This window comes from Colobus angolensis, unplaced genomic scaffold (genome assembly GCF_000951035.1).
Source record: "Colobus angolensis palliatus isolate OR3802 unplaced genomic scaffold, Cang.pa_1.0 Scaffold200, whole genome shotgun sequence".
NCBI lineage: Eukaryota > Metazoa > Chordata > Mammalia > Primates > Cercopithecidae > Colobus > Colobus angolensis.
The window spans coordinates 6,678,402-6,702,492 of NW_012115156.1; the positions used below are offsets into that span (position 1 = coordinate 6,678,402).

At 39.3% G+C, this 24,091-nt stretch overlaps 1 protein-coding gene across 1 annotated transcript in view; it reads left to right on the top strand.

Annotated features, from left to right (window-relative positions):
* The first annotated feature begins 6 nt into the window (after window positions 1–6).
* The window catches only part of CDS1 (CDP-diacylglycerol synthase (phosphatidate cytidylyltransferase) 1), a 70,518-nt gene continuing 46,433 nt past the window's right edge, over window positions 7–24,091 (top strand). The window contains exons 1-2 of the mRNA XM_011941787.1: window positions 7–190; window positions 20,475–20,602. Of these exons, the coding sequence (XP_011797177.1) occupies window positions 74–190; window positions 20,475–20,602 (245 nt within the window). The 5' untranslated portion in view covers window positions 7–73. The remainder of the gene's footprint in view (window positions 191–20,474; window positions 20,603–24,091) is intronic.

A 24,091-nucleotide genomic window follows, 5' to 3' on the forward strand; every position in this document is an offset into this window, starting at 1 on the left:
CCTGCAGAACCCCGCGCGCAGCTCGGGTTTCGGGGTGCTTGAGGAGGCCGCCACGGCAGCGCGGGAGCGGAAGATGTTGGAGCTGAGGTACCGGGGAAGCTGCCCCGGCCCCGGGGAAGCGGTGTCGCCGCCACCCCGTGAGGGAGAGGCGGCCGGCGGCGACCACGAAACCGAGAGCACCAGCGACAAAGTAAGTGGAACCGCGAGAGGCGGACGCCGCGCCCTGGCTGGGTCCTGGTTGGAAGCGGGACACCTGAGAGCAAGGGTGGGGCCCGTCGAGCGTCAGGTGAGGCTGCAGGCTGCTCGTGCACCTTCCTGCCTGCCTGGCACTGCTTCCTCCTTTCCCAGAGGGGGTCGGGACCCGGGATCCCAGTGGCGGTGCGGTTCCCAGGATGACCGCGGCAGCTGCCTGGGATAAATGAGCTACTCAACACGGCTTACAGTTTAGTTTCATCCCCTTCCGGTCCTTTCTTCAGGATCTGGGGCCGACGCTGGAATCAGGATGGAACCTGCCCTCCTAGGGGCTGCAGTTAGTAGCTGCCACCTCACCCCTCTTCTCAGTAGAGGGAACAAAGTTAGAAAGGACTCTATAGAGACGTGCCACCGTCGGCTATATCATTTCATTGGATCCTGACGCGAGAGGCTTGGCTTCTCGCGCTATCCCATCTGCACTTTTATCTTCTCCGTCCTTTTTCAGTATGATAGATTTTGGAGGTTTGAGGGTATCATGCACGTGACATAATAGTAATCTTCCAGCTTCTTTTGAGTACACGGCAGACAGTGCAATTCTTGTGTCTACCAGTAGATTTCATTTAACCCGACACGTTAATTCATGAAGACTTTTCACTGTCTTTTCTATAGATTACTCTTCTTTCACATTTAAGGATAAGTACATGTGATATTACCATCTGTTTAAAGCTAGAAAAGGAATTCGGGCGTGTTTGGTAATACAGTGGTGCAAGTAAGAACTTGTGAAGAAATGCAGTTTTATGACCTTATGGACTGGATGGTTTGGGAAATTGGGCCGGAGAATAGATTGTTGTATCAAACCGTCTGTTTAGAAAATTCCGTTTTATTTGAGAAACCCAAAACACATAAACTGTTTCTAGAAGCATACTTTGGAAGCAGGCATTGCCATTTGAATTACAGAAGTGAGGTGAATTGCCCAAGGTCAAGTTCGTGCCTCTTGAAACTAGAATCTAAGTTTCCTGATTCCTTTTCTTCTGATTTATGTGGTTGCTGAGACTGGCTGGCAGTTCTGATTTGGGAAGGATTCCACCTGAAAGTTGATGTTGATGAAATTGATGTAACCCAAATTACAAAGCCCTAATAGGAACATATCACATGATACCACGAAATAAACACAAACGTGATTCTTAGGACTAAAACTTTAGAATCAATGGAGTGACACTTTTTCCCCCTTACCCTTGATAGTAAGTAGAATAAAATGAGTCTGTAATAGAACATATGTGTCAAGGAATTACCCAAAATATAACAATTTCCAGCTACTGAAGGTTGAAGTTACAAAACTAGAAACAGTGGGCTGAGAATAGCCTTTGTGAAAACTGCCTTGGAAACTAGACCCAAAATAGAATTAATTAGGTTGGGATTTGTTTTTTGTTTTGTTTTTAGCTCCGGTATAGTTTAGCGTCAAGGAAATACCAGCTTCTCTATATTGACTCCCTTAACGCGACAAAACTAACAACCTTTTATTAAGATAAAAGATGTTCAGGAAGCCATGCATAAAATACCTTTGGAATTAAGTTTTTTTTTTTTTTTTTAAACACCATAATGTATTTAAAATGGAATGGAAACTACTTCTGTGGTGTGATTTGACTCATTAGAACTGTTGTCTCTAACTAACTGTGACTGGGTTGCCTCGCTGCATATTTATTTATTTATCAGTGCAGTACTGTTGCTTTTCATTAACACATGTCCAGCTGGATTTTGTTTTCTGAAAGTAGACTTTGCTATATGTAACCTGTTTTGTCAAGATTTCTTAGACAAGGATGAACATATTCAAACCCTATCTAAAATACTGCTCTACTTTTAGAGTTTATCACAAGGAACTTTTGACTTGGCAAGCTTATAGATGTTGAACTCTATCCCTGTCTGTCCTTTCTTATCAGGGTGTGTATTTGAATACACCTATATTTCCAGGTCAAGGGCTATTTTAAAATCAGTTTGCACACTGGAGGCTGGTTAATATTTGGTCAATTCAAACTCATTAAGGGCCTTCTCTGTTCTGTTGCAGTAAAGGCCAAACTCTTGGGGAATTTGTCAAAGAAGTGAAGGAGATACAATATATTCTGCTATTATAATACACTCCCATGCGTTGCCATTTTGTAGTCTTTTAATAATGGTGTTATTAACATGACACTCCCTTTGTTCTGGACTGGTGACTTGTGCTGAGGGAAGTGACTTGTGCTGAGGGAAGGCTCTGTACTCCAGATAATTAGCAAGTGAAAAAAATACTTCTTACCTGCAGGGGAATGTTCCCAAGTGTTAAATGTTGGAGTGGTACTTGAAAAATGACAAGGGACCCCTTCAAGGCACCCCGCAGGAGACATACATGAGTTACTCGATTTATTAAAAGTCTGTACAAGGCTCATTGTTAGCATAGAGGGCATGCTTGGCCTCTACCTGGACACTGCCGGGAAAGCTGTAAACAGTAGGTAAGGATTAAACTGGGAGTGAAAAGATTCCTGGGACTCACTAGGTTTACAAGGATTTGGGTTGGGTGTTCTAGGCAAAGGACATGTTGAGTTTTTTCTTGAATCAGCATTCTAGGCACAGGGTTGGAGATACAGAGGAAGAGATAATGAAGGTCCTGAGAGCAAAAGGAGGAGGCATTGCTTAGAGCAGTGGTCCCTAACCTTTTTGGCACCAGGGATCAGTTTTGTGGAAAACACTTTTTTCCACGGATGGGGTCAGGGGGATGGTTTCAGGATGATTCAAATACATTACATTTATTATGCACATTATTTCTATTATTATTACATTGTAATAAATAATGAAATAATTATACAACTCACCATAATATAGAATCTGTGGGAGCCCTGAGCTTGTTATCCTGCAACTATACAGTCCCACCTGGGGGTGATGGGAGACAGTGACATCATCAGGCATTAGATTCTCGTAAGGAGCATGCAGCCTAGATCCCTTGCATGTGCAGTTCACAACAGGGTTCAGGCTTCTGTGAGGATCTGATGCTGCTGTTGATCTGACAGGAGGCAGCGCTCAGGTGGTAATTCGAGTGATGGGGTGTGGCTGTAAATACAGAGGAAGCTTTGCTCACAGGCCACCCACCTCCTGCTGTGCAGCCGGGTTCCCAACAGGCCCAGCTCCTAACAGGCCGGTACTGGTCTGTGGCCTGGGAGTTCGGGACCCCTGGCTTAGAGGACATCATCAGTAGTACTTAGGAATAAGGCCTGAGACAGAACATGGAGTTTAGCAAAAGATCTAAGTAGAAGCAGGTTTAGGTTGAGGAAATTGAGAGGTGAAATGTTGGTAGTTATTGTTATAAAGTGGCAGTGAAAGGAATACAGGATGGCACCTAGAGAGACAGGAGGATTAATGAAGATTTTTCTTTTCAGAGGAGGGGAGATATATGTTTGTATGAAAGTCAAATGAGTAAAGATGTTGAAGACAATGGGTAGGCCCTAGGAAAAAGAAAGCAAACATGGGGTAGAGACTGTGGATTATTGGGATATCCAAGGAAAGGAAAGAGGGATGCATGTCCCTTCCTTAAGAAAAGAAAGACGGAATGAAGGGTGGATACAGGAACATTTTGAAAAGCAGAAAGGAGAAGATCAAGTGTTCGATGCCTTCAGTTAGTAAGGTAGGAACTCAGAACCAATGAGCTTCAAGGGATCTTAGAAACAACTTGGTTTAACTCAATTCATATATATTTGTATATATTTATATATAGTTTGGTATATATACAATTAAATTATAAACAATAAATTTGTGTTCAGTTGAATCTTCACTGAGTTTGATAATTCTGTATAGTTCTATAATAGTTACCTTTTGGTCATTTCCTATCACACTTCCCAAAAATGACAGTTCAAATGTGTTCCAGTCGCATTTGGTGTTGTGTGACTGTGTGTTAGGAATATCCCCATTTAATAGCTGAGAAGAAGAAAAGCAATGGGAGTGATTTAGGCCTGGGGAGTGCCAGAGGTCCAGGATGTAGGGAATTAGAGAGTCAGCGAAACCAGGATTGAAGTGAATGACCACAGATTCAGCTCAGCAGGGAAGTGGGCTGGTGAAGATCTGATGGGTTGAGTGGGAATGAGCATTGAAAGGGAAAGAGCTAAGACCTGACTTATGTAGAGACCAAGGGAGAACTTCCCCTCTGCCCTCTGAAGACTTGCAAGAAAAAACTGACAACAGATAGATTAATTGGAGAAATGGCATACAAATTTATTAATGTGTGGGATGGGAGGAGGGAGACAGAGTGATTACCTGAACCCCAGAAGGAGGCACAGAAGCTTGTATACCATCTTGAGGCAAAGGTGGTCCTGTCATGTAGATGAAACCTCATAGGGAGCAGCCCTCAGAGACAATAGATGGTGAATATTTCTTTCAGACCTTTAAAGGTGTCAGACTCTCAGTTAATCTTTCCTAGATCCAGACAAGAGAGAACCTCAGAGAAGGCCAGGTTGCATCAATGCAGATTTTCTCTACAGATGCAAATCTCCCTCACAACAGACAGCTTTGCAGGGCTATTTGTTTGCAGACCCTCAGAACAGCCATCTCAAAATATGTCAAAGAAGTATAATTTGGGGTGAAATATTCTGATTTCCTTCACTTGCTAGACCCTGAAGTGAGAGAAAAGAGGGTGCACATTGAAGCTGTGGCCAGTCAAGGGGAGCACACATGGAATAGTGTGCTTTCAGGTAAGGTCCCTGTGTGTTTGTGCATGGGGCTGCTACTTAGAGATTTTGATTTGTGAAGTTGAGGGGAAAACAATCCAGAGATCAGTTAACTTCTGTCCTCCGTTTGAGATGTGTGCAGCTTCTTTCATAAATACATTATTATTTTCAAATAAACTTTTAATTTTGAAACAACTTTGATTTCTGTAACCACCCCACAGGTTTTTCTTGCTTGCTGCCCAGATAGAACTGGTTTATCAACACAGGAGAATTGCAATAGAAAAAAACAGTTTAATGCACACAGAACTGGCTAAACAGGAGGCCGGAGTTTTATTATTACTCAAATTAACCTCCCTAAAAATTTGGAGGCTAGGCTTTTTGAAAGATAGTTTGGTGTGCAGCAGTTAGAGAATGGATGCTGCTGATTGGCTGGGGAGGCAAATTACAGGAGTATGGAAAACGGTCCTTGTATACTGAGTCCAGTTCTGGGTGGGGGGGCCACAGGAGTTGCTGGTTTGGGGGACTTATCCAGTCATCAGAAATATAAAAATCTGAAAGTAGTCTGTCTTTTAAAAGGCGAATCTTAGCTTATTTAATAGTGGTATTATGTATAGAAGTAATTGTAGAAGTTGCAAATCTTGTGATTTCCAGAGCAGTGGCTGGTAATTGTTTACATGTAATCACAGCAAAATTCAGTCCCCCTCTCATAATCCTAAACTTGTGACCTATTATTAGTTTCATAAAGGCAGTTTAGTTTAGGGAAGAGCTATTACCATTTAACCTATAAACTAAATTTCTTCCAAAGTTAGCTTGGTCCTCACTTGGGAATGACCATGGGCATCTTGAAGGTTAAAGGCAAGGTAGAGTTGGTTAGGTCAGATTTTTTTTCACCGTTATAGTTTTTGTAAAGATGGTTGGTTTCATTTACAGAAGCATTACAAAGATTTCTGTGTACTTTTCACCAACTTTCCCCTAAGGTTTGTATCTTGTATAACCGTGGTACATTGGTCAAAACTTAAGAAATTAACATAGCTATCATAGCATCTTAGACTGCAGATACTATTCGGAAATTCACTGGTGGTTCCACTGTCCATTTACTGCCCTGGAATGCAATCCGGGATTCAGCACTGCATTTTGTCTACTTTATTTTGTTTTTGTAAAAGCCTTAGTGTGTTTTTGTAAATTACTTTTTCATTTTGGTGCACTTCACTATAGGTTGTGCTAATGTCACCTGTAAGTGTAATGAACATTTTCTACTGTTTTTCATCTAGATCTAAGCCATTAATAAAACATTAGTAAAATATTAATGGCTTAGATCTAGATTTCTGGACTACCATTTGGGCTGATACTCCCTAATTGTTGATGAATTATCAGTCAGTATTACCACCTAAGTAATTTTCCATGATTCAGCTTTTATCATGCACAGCATATTCATTTCATTTAATAACATTTTAAAAAAATGTTGGCTTCCAAAATATCAGCAACCCAGCCAAGTGATAAGACAGAGCTAGGTTTTTAGCTTACTGCAGTGAGGAACACTTCCACAGAGCCTTAGTAGTATTTCAGAGGGGGAGAAGCAAGGTGTAACTTATTTGAGAATTGGAAGTTTGATTTAAGGCAGGTCTTTTATTTTTTATTTTATTTTATTTTATTTTTGAGACGGAGTCTCGCTCTGTTGCCCAGGCTGGAGTGCAGTGGCGTGATCTCGGCTCACTGCAAGCTCTGCCTCCTGGGTCATGCCATTCTCCTGCCTCAGCCTCCCAAAGTAGCTGGGACTACAGGCGCCCGCCACCATGCCTGGCTAATTTTTTTGTATTTTTAGTAGAGATGGAGTTTCACCATGTTAGCCAGGATGATCTCAATCTCCTGACCTTGTGATCTGACTGCCTCGGCCTCCCAAAGTGTTGGGATTACAGGCGTGAGCCACCACACCTGGCCTAAGACAGGTCTTTCAATGTGGGGAATTGATTAGGATTGGGTAAGGGTCACAATATAACAGTCTGGGATTGGTGGATAAGCCAGATAAGGATTTTGAGGCAAAAGTTTTCAAAGAGTCTTAGGACTAAACTGTTCGTTGATGCTTCCTTTCATAGAGTTGATGTGTCTTTTAGAAATTCTTGTAAATAACATGAACTTCTAGCAAGAGTTTCCAGGAATACTCAAGTTATACTAACGAAAGAGTGAATCTAAAGGCATGGTAATATAACGGTAAGCTATGTGCAGGTTAGGAACGGTAGTTAACTTGAGATTTCTAAAGAATATCTGAGGGTTACCACATGAATTTTCACTTGCTGTTTATGATCTTTAAACAATTCATTTTCTTGTTATTTTGAGAGATATTACCGTAGAAGGTCATCAGCTACATCAAGCTTTGGATGTGTACCACAGTGGGTTTTTTTGATGCTGTCATCCTGAGGAAAAAGCTGAGGTGCAACATAGAATTTAAAGACAATACTTGAGCCAACTTTAAAGACTTTACTTGAGCCAAAGTGAGTACACTGTCTGGGACATACTTCCAAGTTGCCTGGGTGAGTGCCTTGGTTGGCCTTTCTTATAAGCAAGTTTTTAAAGGCAAAAGGGAGCAAGGAATGGGCTGGTAAAAGTTGTTTGACAGGAATTCTCATTGCCTTACAGAGATAATATTGATGAGTGATTGGCTATTCAGTTTTAAAATGTAAGGTATGAGTTACAGTGTCTAGTATATGGTATTTTATGGCTACTTGGTATCAGTCCAGAGCCAACACAGCAAGTGGCTATGTTGTTTAGCTCAAAGGGTGAGAGACATGACTGCTGACACATTTTAAACGCCTCTCTGGGCCTGATAATTTAATGAGACTCATATTCTTCAAAATAAAAGTTTCTTTTCCCTTTTAATGCGAACAGTATTTTGTTTGTCAAAATATACTGGGGAGAAGTGGAACAATTTAATGTGCTCTGGGAAATTATGAAGAAAAATTAAGATATATACACGTAGTATGAGTATTCTTTATGTGTTTATGAATTTCATTTTTGTAAAACAGGCTCTCACGTTTCTTCCCAGATAACACAGATAAATACAGGGGTTTGGTGTGTTTGTTTTCCTTTAACCATTCTGTATTTGGGGATGTCTTTTCCAAAAATACAGATTTTAGTGCAGTGTAAAGAACATAGGTCATTTAGGGAATTACAAACATATTTCTTAAGGCTTGGTTTGGTTCCGTGCATTCAGTAAATACTTGTTGAGTGCCTATTATAAGCAAGACACTGCTTGAATGTTATTTTTTTGTGGCTGTTTTATACTCTTTGAGAAAAGAGGTGGTGTCAGGATTTGTTTGTTGCTCAACAACTAATTGTAGAATATATTAGTCTCTTGAATTATGGACTTTCACTGCATGGAATAATGATATAAACTAATTTTTTAGTGCAAAATAATTTGTAATTTGCAAAATACTTGCTTATACTTAAAATCAATTTTAGTCTCTTAACAATTGTATAGGCAAGGGAGATAGGTTTAGTTTACATATGAGAAAATTGGAATTTGACAGCCTAAATGCCCTGCTCAGCATCACAGTATTTAGAGCCAGGATTTACCTTACATTTTCTAATTTAAAAATGTAAATGAGAAATCTGATGTGTGGTCCTAAATGTATAAAATCAACTAAAACATTAAAAAGAATCTTACTCTGTTACTACCTTGTGTGATTTTGGCCTAATTTGGTCTGTTTGAGTCTGTGAAATATAGGCATTGGATTAGACATTTTTAGCTGAAAGCCTGTAATTGGGTGATTTCAGGCGCCTAGATTTAAAACAGCACTTCAAGTATTTCCTCGCTTACTTATGATCAATTACAAGAAATCATTAGCTTTTATTTCATTTTATAGCTGTTTATACTTTACTTGGTTGAGAAATGTTTCAGAACTTAATGAGAATGACATCACATTTTGAAACGACTCTAGAAATGGAGAGGAAGTAATTTAATTAATGACCAATTTTTTTTGTTTGTTTTTGGTTTTTTTTTGAGGCAGAGTCTCACTCTGTCACCCAGGCTGGAGTGCAGTGGCACAATCTTGGCTCACTACAAGCTCCCCGCCCCCCCATTTCAAGCAATTCTCCCACCTCAGCCTCTCAAGTAGCTGGGATTACAGGCATGCAGCACAAAGCCCAGCTAATTTTTGTATTTCTTAGTAGAGATGGGATTTCACCATGTTGGCTGGGCTGATCTTGAACTTCTGACCTCAAGTAATCCACCTGTCTCAGTTTCCCAAAGTGCTAGGATTACAGGCATGAGCCACTGTGTCTGGCTGACCAATTGGTTTTTGATCGTCCTGAGATATGCCAAGTTTATTATCTAAGTATTTACTTATTTTCTTATCCTCAAAAAGAGGTGAAAGATATTTTTCAGGACATGTCATTGAATGTTTGTTTGCTTAAGACTTTCTCAGAACTATCAAGATTTTAAACTTTTAAAATATGAAATTGAAAGGCACAGGATGGGAGAAAAAAGAGTCCAGTCCAGAATGAGGAGCTCATATCTATGGAAATTATAGCTGCTTTTTGCAAACTTAGCAGCTAAGAAAGCAGTGTTGCTTTTTTGCTTCCTGGCTATGGTTGCAGTTCCCTTTATTTGCCGGAAACCATGACCAGCTATTTAAGAGCTTTCTGCAAGGCTGATGTGGCCAATCTGACTTCATTACCTGTGTGGCCCAGGTGGGATCAGACACCTTGACAGTTAAGTTTTGGCTCACTGCTACCTTCCAGTCCCAAGCAGATCATTTCACAAACAATGTGGGGCTGTCGGTGGGTCAATGAATATTTATTAAGCCCATCTGGAACTTCACATTTTATCTTAATATATGAAAATCCAGATTTGGGAAACCAAATTAGACTTGTCTTTCAAGGGTGTGCTTTTTATTTTTTCACCTACTTATACTGTGCTTGTACTTGAACCGTCTCAGAGTTGAGGCTTCGAACAATTCTGTGGGACACTATTCATGTAGAAGTCAACGTAGATAGTGCCCTGGAATGCTGCATGTAGTAGTCTCATTTATAATAATGTATACTGCTTTTAATAAATACAAAGTTGATACAAAAAGGTATACAAAGTATACAGAAGATAAGAATACCAGCTAGTGACTTGGGTGGCTTATCTTCTCAGAGGTATTCCTTCCTTGTCTTGATAGGTTTACAACATATGTTTGCATCCTTGTCACCCTAAATAATGAGTTTCGAATGTATGATTATTTGATCCCAAAGCTTGAGGATGGCCATTCTGGAGCTTAGATTCAAGTTGCCTTGAGTATACACTCTGATTAGCAGCAGTTACAAGGTTTTTTTTTTTTTTTTTTTTTTTTGTTGTTGTTGTTTTTTCTCCTTTAGATAGAGTCTTGCTCTGTCGCCCAAGCTAGAGTGCAGTGACGCAATCTTGGCTCACTGCAACCTCCGTCTCCCAGATTCAAGCAATTCCCCTGCCTCGGACTCCTGAGCAGCTGGTATTACAAGCGCACTCCACTACGCCTGGCTAATTTTTGTATTTTAGTAGAGACGGGGTTTCACCATGTTGGCCAGTCTGGTCTCAAACTCCTGACCTCAAGTGATCCACCCGCCACGGCCTCACAAAGTGCTGGGTTACAGACATGAGCCACCATGCTGGCCTACACGTGGGTTTTTAAGGAAAAAAGAAAAGGCAGTTCCTAAGTTGTTTAATAAGAATTTAGATTAAAATAAACTATTGATTGGCTACACGTTTTTCTTTGTATCATAAATTGCAGGAAGATAAGGGGTGAGGCAGTGAGTCTGGAACAAAATGCCTTTAAGTAATTGCTCCCAGGCACGGGTGTGGGGGTGTGACTGAAGTCCAATACTCTGGGGCCTGATAAATTTTACATACCTCACATAGCTGGTCAGCTCAGAGCTATTTTTCTTTTCTCACCTCAATCAATATATTGTTTAGTGTAGGGGAGTGAAACCTTTCCAGGTTTCTTGGCTGGGCTACAAATTAAATTGACATAAGACAATTAAGAGCAAAACCATTTTTCTCTTGTTTAATTGCATATGTTCAAAACAAAACAGAAAAGAAGTGTCAGATTTTTGAAGTTTATATAGCACCCTGAGATACTGAAAGGAATAGGGGCTGAGGCTTCTAAGGGGTTCTGGCCGTGTAAGTTCTGGGAGGGTAAGGGGAGGAAATGCATGGTGAATAAAGGCTGTCTTGTTATGCAGTTAATCTCTCAGGTAATAAAAGCTGTCTCAGAGTAGCCATCTTCCTTATACAAATACTTTACTAATGTAGATTTCCTTTATAGATATAAATTTTTTTTACAAAATAACATTTCAGAGCTAGTAATGTGTCTGCAGTTTCTGAGAATTATTATCTTGAAATATAACAAAGAAGTATATTTTGGGGTGGCATATTGTAGTTCCCTATAGTCATATTTTAGGGTAGTATGTCCTGAGTCTCAATATTAGTTTTGAAGTTTTCCCTACCTTTTTATTGTAACTTTTTAACAATATAAAAATGTTAAAAGGTTAGGACAATGATCATCAGTATACCTAGAACTTAACTGTTATTAAGAGATTGCTAAGTTTGCTTTATCTTGCCATATATACATAGTTGGCCCTCCATATCTATGGGTCATGGCTCACAGCAGGCTCAACCTCCCAAGCTCAAGTGATCCTCCCACCTCAGCCTCCCGAGTACCTGGGACCACAGGCATGCACCACCATGCCCAGATAATTTTTAAATATTTTTGTAGCGATGGGGTCTCCCTATGTTGTCCAGACTGGTCTCAAACTCCTTGGCTCAAGCAATCCTTCTGCCTTGGCCTCCCAAAGTGCTCCCAAAGGTGAAGCATAGGACGTGAAAACCCTCAATGCATATCATCCAAGAGGTGGCCAAAATCAGTCCGTTTTTAGGAAAGGGATGCATTGTGAAATTGGTAAGCTGTCATATCAAAATTGCAAAGAGGAAGAGTCCAGTAGCAGCCTCAGATGATTGGCTAAAGGTGATAAAAGAAAGGGTACTCTGTTTCTTGTTTTCTAGAGCTGGTTTCTGCTTACTCCTTCAGAAAGAATTCTGGCTAAAGGTTAATGAGGAAGGGGCATACTGAGGCATGTCCAACCTCCTGTTCCATCATGGCTGGAACTCAGTTTCTGAAGTTTCTCTGGTGTCCCTTTGGCCAAGAAGGGGTTTGTTCAGTCAGCTGGGGGGCTTAGGCTTTTATTTTTATTTGTCAATTATTTATAATACCTAATACAATGTAAATTCTACATAAATAGTTGCATACTGTTGTTGTACAATATAGTATGCTGTATTGTTTACAGAATAATGACAAGAAAAAACTCTACATGTTTAATACAGATTCAACCATCTTTTTTTTCCCTTTGAATATTTTTCATCTGAGGCTGGTTAAATTCGTGAATATGGAACCCACAAATGTGAGGGGGCCAACCGTCCTTATTTTTTGCTCTAAATAAATGCAAGGCAGAAAAGCTAGAGGCATTATTTATCTTAGCCCTGAAAAAGTGATATACCTGTGAGGACCAATCATTAATAAGATCCCAGGTAAAAAACAAGTTTGGGATGACAGTAATCATTCAGATTTTGAGTGAAACTCCTTAATTTTCTCCGTTCTTTTGTGTAATTCCATGGATTTTTTTTGCTTCTAGTGATCTTTATTCTTCATTTGGAATTTAAGACTTACATACATGAAACCATACAAAGTAGTATGATCTTAATGTATAATAGAATGGGATATCACTGGAGAAAGATCAGAAGGAGCCAAACATTTAGGAAAGTCTTAAAATGGGACTTAAAATTAAGTAAGATTTGAATATTGTAGATAGCATCTTAGGAATGGCAAAAAATAGAGCAGCAATATTGTAGCTTGGAAGACTTGGCCCGATTCCATTTGGGGATAGAGAGATGACAGCCATAATTCCCTCAGCACATACTCACCAAGCTCCTGGTTGCAGGAATGGCCATGGTGGGTGAGACTGCTGGGTGAACAGGCAATCAAAACATGTCATACAAATGTTGGCATGCAAAGAGCTGCACAAAATGGGCTGAGGAGCTCCATTAGCTTCTGATTGCTGCTAAAACAAATCCCTAAAAACTTAGTGTCTTAAAACAATATAACCTTACCTTATGGTTCTGGAGGTCAGAACTCTGAAATGGCTATCCCTAGGCTAAAGTGAAGATGTCCTGGTAGGACCGTGTTCCTTCTGCAGGCTGTAGGGGAAAATCTGTTTTCTTGCCTTTTCTAGCTTCTAGAGGCTAACTGCATACCTTGGCTGGTCGCCCCTTACTCCTTGCTCAAAACCAGCATCACTGTGCCGCTGCTTCTGTCATCTCTTCTCTGACTCTGACCCTCCAGTCTCCCACTTATAAGGACCCTTGTGATTATATTAGACTCACCTGTATAATCCAGGATAAGCTCACCACCTCAAGATCAGTTGATTAGCAAATTTAATCCTGTCCACTTCCTTAATTTTCCCTTGCATTGTATCAACATCTTCACATGTTCTGGGATTAAGACGTGAATATCTTGGTCGGGGGAGTGGGTAGGGAAGCATATTTTGCCCATGACAGGCTCCCTGAAGAAGAGTTTTCTAGAAAATTACATCTAGGTCGATACCTTAAAGATAAATAGCACCAATCAGGCAAAGCCAGGCTCAAAGCGGAAGAGCGTAAGTTATAAATAGGGGAATACTGTAGCACAATATTGAGAGGCTAAGACTGTTCACACTCTGGGGAGCACAGAAACTTTAGTTCTGCAGAGCCTGGAGTGGCTGGATGGGTGTGGCCAAAGCCCTGGCTGGAGAGTAAGAGGAGGCTGGGTTTATACCCTGTGATGAGGAGGTAGGTGGATGATGTAATCAGATTTGCGTTTTACTCAGGCATTGTATGTTATGCTGAGACACATTTGTTTTTCTCTTATCCAGGCGTTGAGATCCACCACAAAGTGTAACTCCTGATTGGATTACTAAGGTGGTTCTCTGAACCAACCAGTCACCTCCTTCCTTCAGTGGGGAATAGAACAGGGCTGCAGAGAAAGATTTGGGGACCAGTTTTTCCCTTTGCAGTTCAAATTTAAACAAATAAGGAGGTTTTATCAATTACAATTAATTAGTGTAGGATAGGACCACAGAGCTGATGAATGAGGTAACCAGATTTCTGTTTATAAAATACAGTGTTATGGGAGCAATGGCTCATACCTGTAATCCCAGCACTTTGGAAGGCCAAGGTGGGAGGATCGCTTGAGACCAGCCTGGGCAACATAGGGAGACCCTGTCCCTACAAAAAATAACAAAAAATTAGCTGGGTGTGGTGGCTCCAGCTGTAGTCTCGGCTACTTGGGTGGCTGAGGTGAGAGGATCGCTTGAGCCTGGGAGGGTGAGGTTATAGTGAGCCGTGATAGTGCACTGCACTCCAACCTGGGTGACCATGTCTCGAAAGAAACAAACAAAACAGTGTTACTAAGTCCCTTGACCATTCTCTATCTTTATAGAGGTCTTGAGCCTCCTCACTCTTGGTTCACCAAACTGCTGACTCACTAGGAAGTAAGTCAGTTTAGTCCTTCTCCCCAGCACAGATAGAAAGCAGTTCCTTTTCTTCACTTCCACTCCTGGGAGAAAGAGAAGAAATCCATGCTTACATGAAAATCATGAAGAAACAGACAGAAAATGCTGAAATCAGGAACACAGCCTCATGTTCTTTCAAGTAAAACTCTTCAGTTTCAAGATTTTTAAAAGGCTGCCTCCTTTCAGGTGTGGAGCTCTATGTCTCTGTGAGTTTCCTTTGGCTTAATTGCAAATCTTAATGCTGAACTGAGCTACAAGGATCGTTGTGCACATCGAGGGACCCTTGACGGAAGAGCTGACCCTGGTTTTCTAACTCACTTTTTAAGGGGCCAGTAGTGAAAGAGACAAAAGTGTGAGTGATTTAATATATTATCCTTTGTTTTATTTTTAAACCACTACTTTACCTTCATTTGTTTAGAGACTTCCTTTTGGAGCCATCATCTATTTTTAAAATTTTGATTCTTGTTTTAATTAATTTATTTTGAGGTGGGATCTTGCTATGTTGCCCAGGACTTCTGGGTTCAAGAGGCCCTCCTACTTCAGCTTCCTGAATAGCTGGAAATAGCTGCTTGCCACTGCACCCAGCTATTTTTTACTTTAACTGACATAATAGTGGTACATATTTATGGAGTACAGTGTCATATCTTGAAGCCTGTGTACAGTGTGTAATGATGGAATCATCCTCTTGATGAACTGTATCCTTTGTTCCCTGAGCCACATGTCCTTGTTCTTGTCCTTTCTGTCCCCAGTATTGGAAAGCACCTCAGTTCTCTTTCCTGGACTGCTCTTTAAGAGTCCCCATGAACTATAAATGACATTCACTAAATTGGACACACTTAAAGTGCTATCCTAGCTCAAGATGTTATAACGAAAATACTATAGCCTAAACAACAGGAATTTATGTCTTATAAATCTGGAGGCTGGATGTTCAAGATCAACATGCTGGCCAATTTGGTTCCTGCTGAGAGCCCTTTGCAAACTGACACCTTGCTGTGTCCTCACGTGGTAGAGAGATTATCTCTTGTGCCTCTTCATAAGGGCACTAAACCCATTCATGAGTCTCCACCCTAACTGACTTCATAATCTTACAAAGGTTACCTCCACATAACATTACATTGGAAAGTTGCACTTCATTGTATAATTTGTTTTTTGGCAGGGACAGAAACATTCAGTCCATAGCAAATATAATTTGGCAAATTTTGACATGTATATATATATGTATATATGCCTATGACTATGAAGCCATCATACAGTCAAGATAATGAGCTAATCTATCACCACTAAAACTTTTCCCCTTTTTGTAGTTCTTCTTTCATCCCTAGACACCTACTAATCTGCTTTCTGGCACCATAGATGAGTTTGCATTTTCTAGAATTTTATTTAAATGGAATAATATAATACATGTGTGTATATATGTACATATACATGTATACATATATATACATATTTTATGTACATTTTGTCTGGCACATTTTACTCAGCATAATTATTTTGAGATTCATCCATGTATCAATTGCTCACTTATTTTTATCACAAGAGAATATTTCACTGTGTGGAAGTAACATAATTTGTCAATTTCCCTGTTGGCTATTTGAGTTGTCCCTAGTTTGGAGCCATTGCTAGTAAAGCTACCATGAACATTTGTGCACAAGTCTTTGCTTGTATCTATACTTCCATTATCTTGGATGAATACCTAGGAGTGAAATGGCCAGTTCAGTTGTTGGTTGTATATGTAATTTTTTAAAAAACTGTGATACTGTTTTCCAAAGTGGTTGTACTATTTTACATTCTCACCAGCAGTGTGCAAGCCTTTCAGTTCCTCCACATTTTCTCCAAAACTTGGTGTGTTCAGTTTTAAAATTTTACCCATTCTAATAGATGTATAGTAGAATCACACTGTGATTTTGACTTGCATTCCCTTAATGACTAATAATGTTGAACATATTTTCGTGTATTTATTTACCATCTGTGTATTGCCCCTGAAATGTCTGCCCAAATATTTTGTTCATTTATTGAGTTGTTCTTTGTTGAATTTTGAGAGTTCGTTATGTATTCCAGATTACAAGTCCTTTATTAGATATGTGATTTGAAAGTGTCTTTAATTCTGTGACTTGTCTTCTCATTCTCTTAACAGTGTCTTTTGAAAAAAGAAAATTCTAATTTTGATGAAGTTATATTTATCATTTTTTTGGTGGATAATAATTTTATCAAACTAAGAAATCTTTGCCTAACCAAGGTCCCAGAAAGTTTATGGAAGATTTATAGCTTTATATAAATGTCTGTGATCTGTTTTGACTTAATTTTTATCTGTGGTGTGAGGTATGGATCAAGGTTCTTTGTTAAAATTGTGTCAGTACTGTCTGTTGAGTTACCTTTGCAACTTTGTTGTTAATCCATTGACCATATGTATGTAGATTTATTTCTGGACTATTCTTTTCCATAGATCATTTTGTCTATTATGTCAGTACCACATTGTCTTGATTACAGTAGCTTTATAAGAACTCTTGAAAACAGGTAATGTAAGTCCTTTAACTTTATTTTTTTTCCAAACTTGTTTGACTCTTCTATGTTCTTTGCATTTTCATAGAAATTTTAGAAAATTTTCTCCAAAAAAGCCTTCTGAGATGTTTACACAAGAAGGTGATGTTCAGCAAGGCTTGCAGCAGTGAATGAGAATGGAAATGAAGGGAGGCTGGGCACAGTGGCTCACACCTGTAATCCCAGCACTTTGGGAGGTCAAGGCAGATGGATTGCTTGAGCCCAGGAGTTCAAGACCAGCCTGGGAAACGTGGCGATACACCATTTCTATGAAAAATGCCAAAAACATTAGCCAGGTGTAGTGGTGCATGCCTTTAGTCCCAGCTACTCAGGAGGCTAAGGTGGGAGGATGGTTTGAGCCCAGGAGTCTGAGGTTGCCATGAGCCAAGATCATGCCACTGCACTCCAGCCTGGGAGACAGAGTAAGACCCTGTCTCAAAAAAAAAAAAAAAAAAAAAAAGGCAAAAGAAAAAGAAATGGAGGGAAAGACAAATGACAGACTTGGTGCCGACTGAATGTGTTGGTTAAAGGAGGCAGATGTCAAGTGTTAAGGTGATGTCTAAGTTTCTGACCTGAGTAATTGGTTAACTGGATTGGTGGTGGTATCTTCTCCAAAGAAGGAATTATAGAAGGAGGCAGCATTTTGATGTGGAAGAGAGAGAAATCCGTTGCCTATGTTGAATTTCAGATGATGCCAGTGGAAAACCAGCTGGAGATGGCATGTTGGAAGCCGGAGACATAAGTTTACAGGGAGTCATCGGTGTACGGGGTCCGTGAGAGATCACATGGTGGTGGGAGAACACAGGCCCAAGATAGAAAGTTGAAGATCGTTGTCTTTAAATTATGAGCTTGAGAAGAAGCAGCTACGAATTTTTAGGTTCTTGTAAACATTTTAAATACCTTCATTCAGGTATGGTGGCTCACCCCTGTAATCCCAGCACCTTGGGAGGTCAAGTCGGGTGGATCACCTGAGGTCAGGAGTTTGAGACTAGCCTGGCCAACATGGCGAAACCTCATCTCTACTAAAAATACAAAAATGAGCTGGGCCTGGTGGGACTTACCTGTAATCCCAGCTACATGGGAGGCTGAGGCAGGAGAATCGCTGGAACCTGGGAGGTGGAGGCTGCAGTGAGCTGAGATTGTACCACTGTACTCCAGTCTGGGTGGCAGAGAGAGACTCCATCTCAAATAAATAAATAAATAAAATAAAATACCTTCATTCAACGTGCACAATGCTGCATAGCTCTATTTGATCATTAAAAGTATTATAGTACTTCCTTCTTTTCCCTGACCTCCATTCACACTTTTATTTTCCTTTTCAAGTCTGGCAGCTTTGTAACAAAGTCTATACATTAAATACAGTAAAACAAGGGCCCTGTTACTCATTCTCATAATTGAGTAACATTGCTCCAAAATGCCACTATTTGGAAATTATCTTGTATTCTTTAATTACTAGAATGAAATAGACTCCTAGTCCAATTTAAGTTTTTATTTTGTGTTTCTCTAAAGGGTATAAAATAGAAACCAGAAGCTTAAATAATGTAAATAAAAGCAGGGCAGCCTTGTTGAGGGTGGGGAGGGTAGGGTTGCAGCATGTCACCATTATTGCCAAGTGGGCTTTAAAGTGGCTTGCAGAGAACTTTAGTATTTTGAGGAGCACAATTTGAATGCTAGTCTGGATGGTTTTAATATTTTATAAATAAGGAAACCAAGGCCTGAGTTTCCTTCAGATTAAGTGATTTGCCGTTTGTCTTGCTGCTAGTTAGAGTAGAGGTAGAATTAGGGCTGGTAACTCCTGATTCCTAGTCTCATGCTCTTTTTGTAGGATAGTGATACTGCCCTAGAGAACCACTTCCATTAGTCACCATCCCCACTACCCCTCACACCACCCCTGTCAATACTCTGGGTTATTAAAGATGAAAAGAAAGTGGCAGGGAAAAGGAAAAACAAAGCAAAACAAAACTGATGTGTTTCCCTTGTTCCAGATGTCCAAGCTCTGCGGCTTATCAGGCTGACAGCAGGTGGCCTGCCATTTTCTGATGGGATGTTCTGTCTGGTTGTTTATTAGTTACCATCTCTGTATTTAAGCAGCTTCGGGGCCAACTGACTCTTGGTGTCACAGTGGGAATCTGACATTTCTATTTCTCATTTGTCATTTAGGGTACATTGACACATTTAATTTCGTAATTGTATACTTAAAAAGTGAGTAAACTAAAGTTTATTAGTGCTTTATTAAAACTGAAAATACTCCCAAAGGCTAACATTATATTTGGTGAGCCTCCTAATGAGGAATTAGAAGACTCTATTCAATCATAATGTTATCTTACTGTTTATTTGAATTTACTAAGTCCTTGGCACTGTACTAAATGCTTCATTTTAGGGATGAAGAAACAGTTCAAAGGGGTGATGACATTTGCCGATGTTTTGGAGCTAATAAGGGCAGAGTTTGGATTGCACATCCTCAACATTCTGAATTGTTGGGCGCTTTTATTCCTAGGATTATTTCAGGCTGTATATCCTGCTCAGTGCTCTGTCTATTTGTGTTTGCCTCCAGGGAATATTCTTTTTCCTCTATCCTAGTTCAACGCCCTCACTCCAGTTTCCTCCCCTGTAAGCCATTCTCCCAAGGTGTCTGTGTGTTTACCACTCATAACTGAAGGTTGCCAGGATAGGATGGAAAGGGTAGGGCCTGAGTGGGGAGAGGTTGTAGAAGAGGAAAGAACATGGCAGTGGAGACTTATGGCAGAATGAGCAACTTTAAAACTGAGCATTAGATGACATTTCTGTTTTGAAAACTGCATTGACCACCCTATCCCTGGAAATTCTGCAGTGGCTACCTTTGTCTAAAGGCCTAGAGCTCCCTGCCATCTCCAGCATCCTCACGTAGCTCCTGTACATGCACTCAGTAGTCAGTCTGTGTTTTAAATAACTTCTTTAAAAACATCATCACCAAATGCTGTTGATCATAGTTTACCTACCAGTAAAATAGAGATGAGGTCCATTTGACCTGCTTCAATTGGGATTCTCTCTCGAGGATCTAATAAAAATGATGGAAGTTGAAATGTTTAAAAATATATGTGAACTGCTATGCTCATGTAAGATATTACTCTTATTTTTGATGCTTTAATTGAAATCAAATTTAAAAAAGGACTCTTAACAGCCGATCAGAATCTACATGGAACTAACACCGGGATCTCCCAGGTAAGTGGCAAAACAATACGTATCTGTTTTAGGGGTATATTTCTGATTTAGAAAATATGGGAGCTTCTTTTGTTTAAAGTTATCCTTCATATTATTAATAGTAGATTTTAGCAAAGATAATCAAACTTTCCTAACAAAGAAGTATAGCAGTGCTAAGATATTCAAGATAAATTAATAGCTGTTTCTTTGTTTCAGATTATGTAACTGAGATGTGACACCCTGAGCAATAAATGAATATATTGGCAAGCATGTGCTTTTCTAAACATGATTTTGTGAAGTAATTTGTCTTTTTAATTTTAGGAAACAGATATTGATGACAGATATGGAGATTTGGATTCCAGAACAGATTCTGATATTCCGGAAATTCCAGCATCCTCAGATAGAACCCCTGAGATTCTCAAGAAAGCTCTATCTGGTTTATCTTCCAGGTATGATTGGATGAAGATGCGTACATCTTAGTGCACAAGATAGGCTTTGAGGTTATCCTTGTCCATGTAAGAAATTTGGCTTTTTGTAAGTTTTCCAGCTATGGTATTAGGTGGTCAGAGAGGCCACCTAATATCTGAGGTATAGTTCTATGTATTTAATGTGTATCCACCCTTAAAACTTTGTGAAGTACAAGAAAACCAAGGCTGAGAGGTTAATTGTTGAAGGCTACAGAGCTAGTAAGATACAGACCAGGGATTCTTGCCTTGGGCTGTCAGATTCTGAAGTCTATGATCTATTTACCACGTCACGTTGCTTTTTCTGGTATTAGAACACCTAATAAAGAAAATTCCGTAGTCTCTCTTCCCTATTTTTCAAATGCCAGACAGAAATAGGTATTTTTTTCTTTTTTCTTTTCTTTCTTTCTTTTTTAAATAAGACGGGGTTTCACCACATTGCCCAGGCTGGTCTTGAATTCCTGGGCTCAAGCAGTCTCTGCGCACTTTGGCCACCCAAAGTGCTGGGATTACAGGTGTAAGCCATGGCACCAGGCCAGTATTTTTTTTTTTCTTTTAACTGAGTTTAAGATTATTGTCTAAAACTCCACAACCTATTACCATTTTATACTTGTGCAACATTTAAAAATGTTTAATGACCACAAAATTTCAGCTAATTATATTACCCTTCATTGTATACTTTAGTAATATGAATTATAAAATTTATAAAAGCAAAATAAACCTAAGCTTTTGTCCAGATTAATGTATGAAATGTTACACATTGATATAGAAAGAACAATGTTTCCCCAACTTTTTGACACTTTGACACAGTAAGAGATATGTTGTATACCACATTTCAAGACACACAAATGTATATTTTAACTGCTGCAAAAATGTTATGAAACAGTTCTTCCCATTAGTGTGATACCCTCTGATTTCTTTTCTGTTTGATGCTGTTCTATGTTATTGAACAAAAAATGCTACATGTAACTTACTCAATGGATTTACTACCCTTGGGTCACAGCCTGCAGTCTGAAAACCACTAGTTTAGATGTATCTAGTAAATGTAATATGAATTTTTCTTTTTTTTACTTTGTAAGGGATAACCATATTAGAATACATTGGTTAAAAGCAACATTTTCATACTTTTTAACCAATAGAACATATATTTGATCTGCTATTAAAAGCATGATTATTTTAATAGTTCTTGTTCCCAGTTGTTTTCATGACCTAATTCACAGATGTAACTTTGTGTTAAAATCTCGTCAAGTCTATCTCAGACCTGAAATTTTGTGTAGTTGATGTTCTATAAGAATGATGCCAGATTTGTATGTGTCATTCATAAGATCTTCCTTAATCATGAAGTTTTTTTTTTCTGATATAAAGTAACAATAGCAAATACTAGCAGCTAATATTTATTTAGCATTTACTATGTACTAGCATTGCTTCAGGCACTTTATATGTGTTAACTAATACTCTCACGGCAACCTCATAACACAAGTATATAAACGTAGACAGATATTATATATCAAGGGTCATGTAGCTAGTAAGTTATGGAACCACATTCTGAACCTAAGAACTGTGGCTTCAATGCCTGTGTTCTTATCTATGCTATTTATGAGTGAATTGGTTTTACAAAATGAACAGTAGAGAGTATAATGGTTTCAATCTTCTCAAGAAACGTTTCTGCAAAGATTACACGAATGTTTTACATGTAATCTGTTTTATACATTTTTATCCTGTTTTTAGTCTAATATTGAAAACAGACTGTCTTGACAGTTAATAAGGATATCTAGGAATTGAACTCAGCTCTGCACCAAGCAGACCTAATAGACATCTACAGAACTCTCCACCCCAAATCAACAGAATATACATTCTTCTTAGCACCACATCACACTTCTTCCAAAATTGACTACATAGTTGGAAGTAAAGTAAAAACTCCTTAGCAAATGTAAAAGAACAGAAATTATAACAAACTGTCTCTCAGACCATAGTGCAATCAAACTAGAACTCAGGATTAAGAAACTCACTCAAAACCGCTCAACTGCATGGAAACTGAACAACCTGCTCCTGAATGACTACTGGGTACATAATGAAATGAAGGCAGAAATAAAGATGTTCTTTGAAACCAGTGAGAACAAAGACAGATGTTCTTTGAAACCAGTGAGAACAAAGACACAGCATACCAGAATCTCTGGGACACGTTAAAAACAGTGTGTTGAGGGAAATTTATACACTAAATGCCCACAAGAGAAAGCAGGAAAGATCTAAAATTGACACCCTGACATCACAATTAAAAGAACTAGAGAAGCAAGAGCAAACACATTCAAAAGCTAGCAGAAGGCAAGAAATAACTAAGATCAGAGCAGAACTGAAGGAAATAGAGACACAAAAAACCCTTCAAAAAATCAATGAATCCAGGAGCTAGTTTTTTGAAAAGATCAACAAAATTGATAGACCGCTAGCAAGACTAATAAAGAAGAAAAGAGAGAAGAATCGAATAGACACAATAAAAAATGATAAAGGGGATATCACCACTGATCCCACAGAAATACAAACTACCATCAGAGAATACTATAAACACCTCTATGCAAATAAAACAGAAAATGTAGAAGAAATGGATACATTCCTGGACACTTACACCCTCCCAAGTCTAAACCAGGAAGAAGTTGAATCCCTGAATAGACTAATAACAGTTTCTGAAATTGAGGCAATAATTAATAGTCTACCAACCAAAAAAAGTCCAGGACCAGATGGATTCACAGCCGAATTCTACCAGAGGTACAAGGAGGAGCTGGTACCATTCCTTCTGAAACTACTCCAATCAATAGAAAAAGAGGGAATCCTCCCTAATTCATTTTATGAGACCAACATTATCCTGATACCAAAGCCTGGCAGAGACACAACAAAAAAAGAGAATTTTAGACCAATATCCCTGGTAAACATCGATGCAAAGATCCTCAATAAAATACTGGCAAACTGAATCCAGCAGCACATCAAAAAGCTTGTCCACCATGATCAAGTGGGCTTCATCCCTGGGATGCAAGGCTGGTTCAACATATGCAAATCAATAAATGTAATCCAGCATATAAACAGAACCAAAGACAAAAACCACATGAGTATCTCAACAGATGCAGAAAAGGCCTTTGACAAAATTCAACAGCCCTTCATGCTAAAAACGCTCAATAAATTTGGTTTGATGGGACATATCTCAAAATAATAAGAGCTGTTTATGACAAACCCACAGCCAATATCGTACTGAATGGGCAAAAACTGAAAGCATTCCCTTTGAAAACTGGCACAAGACAGGATGCCCTCTCTCACCACTCTTATTCAACATAGTGTTAGAAGTTCTGGCCAGGGCAATCAGGCAAGAGAAAGAAATAAAGGATAGTCAATCAGGAAAAGAGGAAATCAAATTGTCTCTGTTTGCAGATGACATGATTGTATATTTAGAAAACCCCATCATCTCAGCCCAAAATCTCCTTAAGCTGA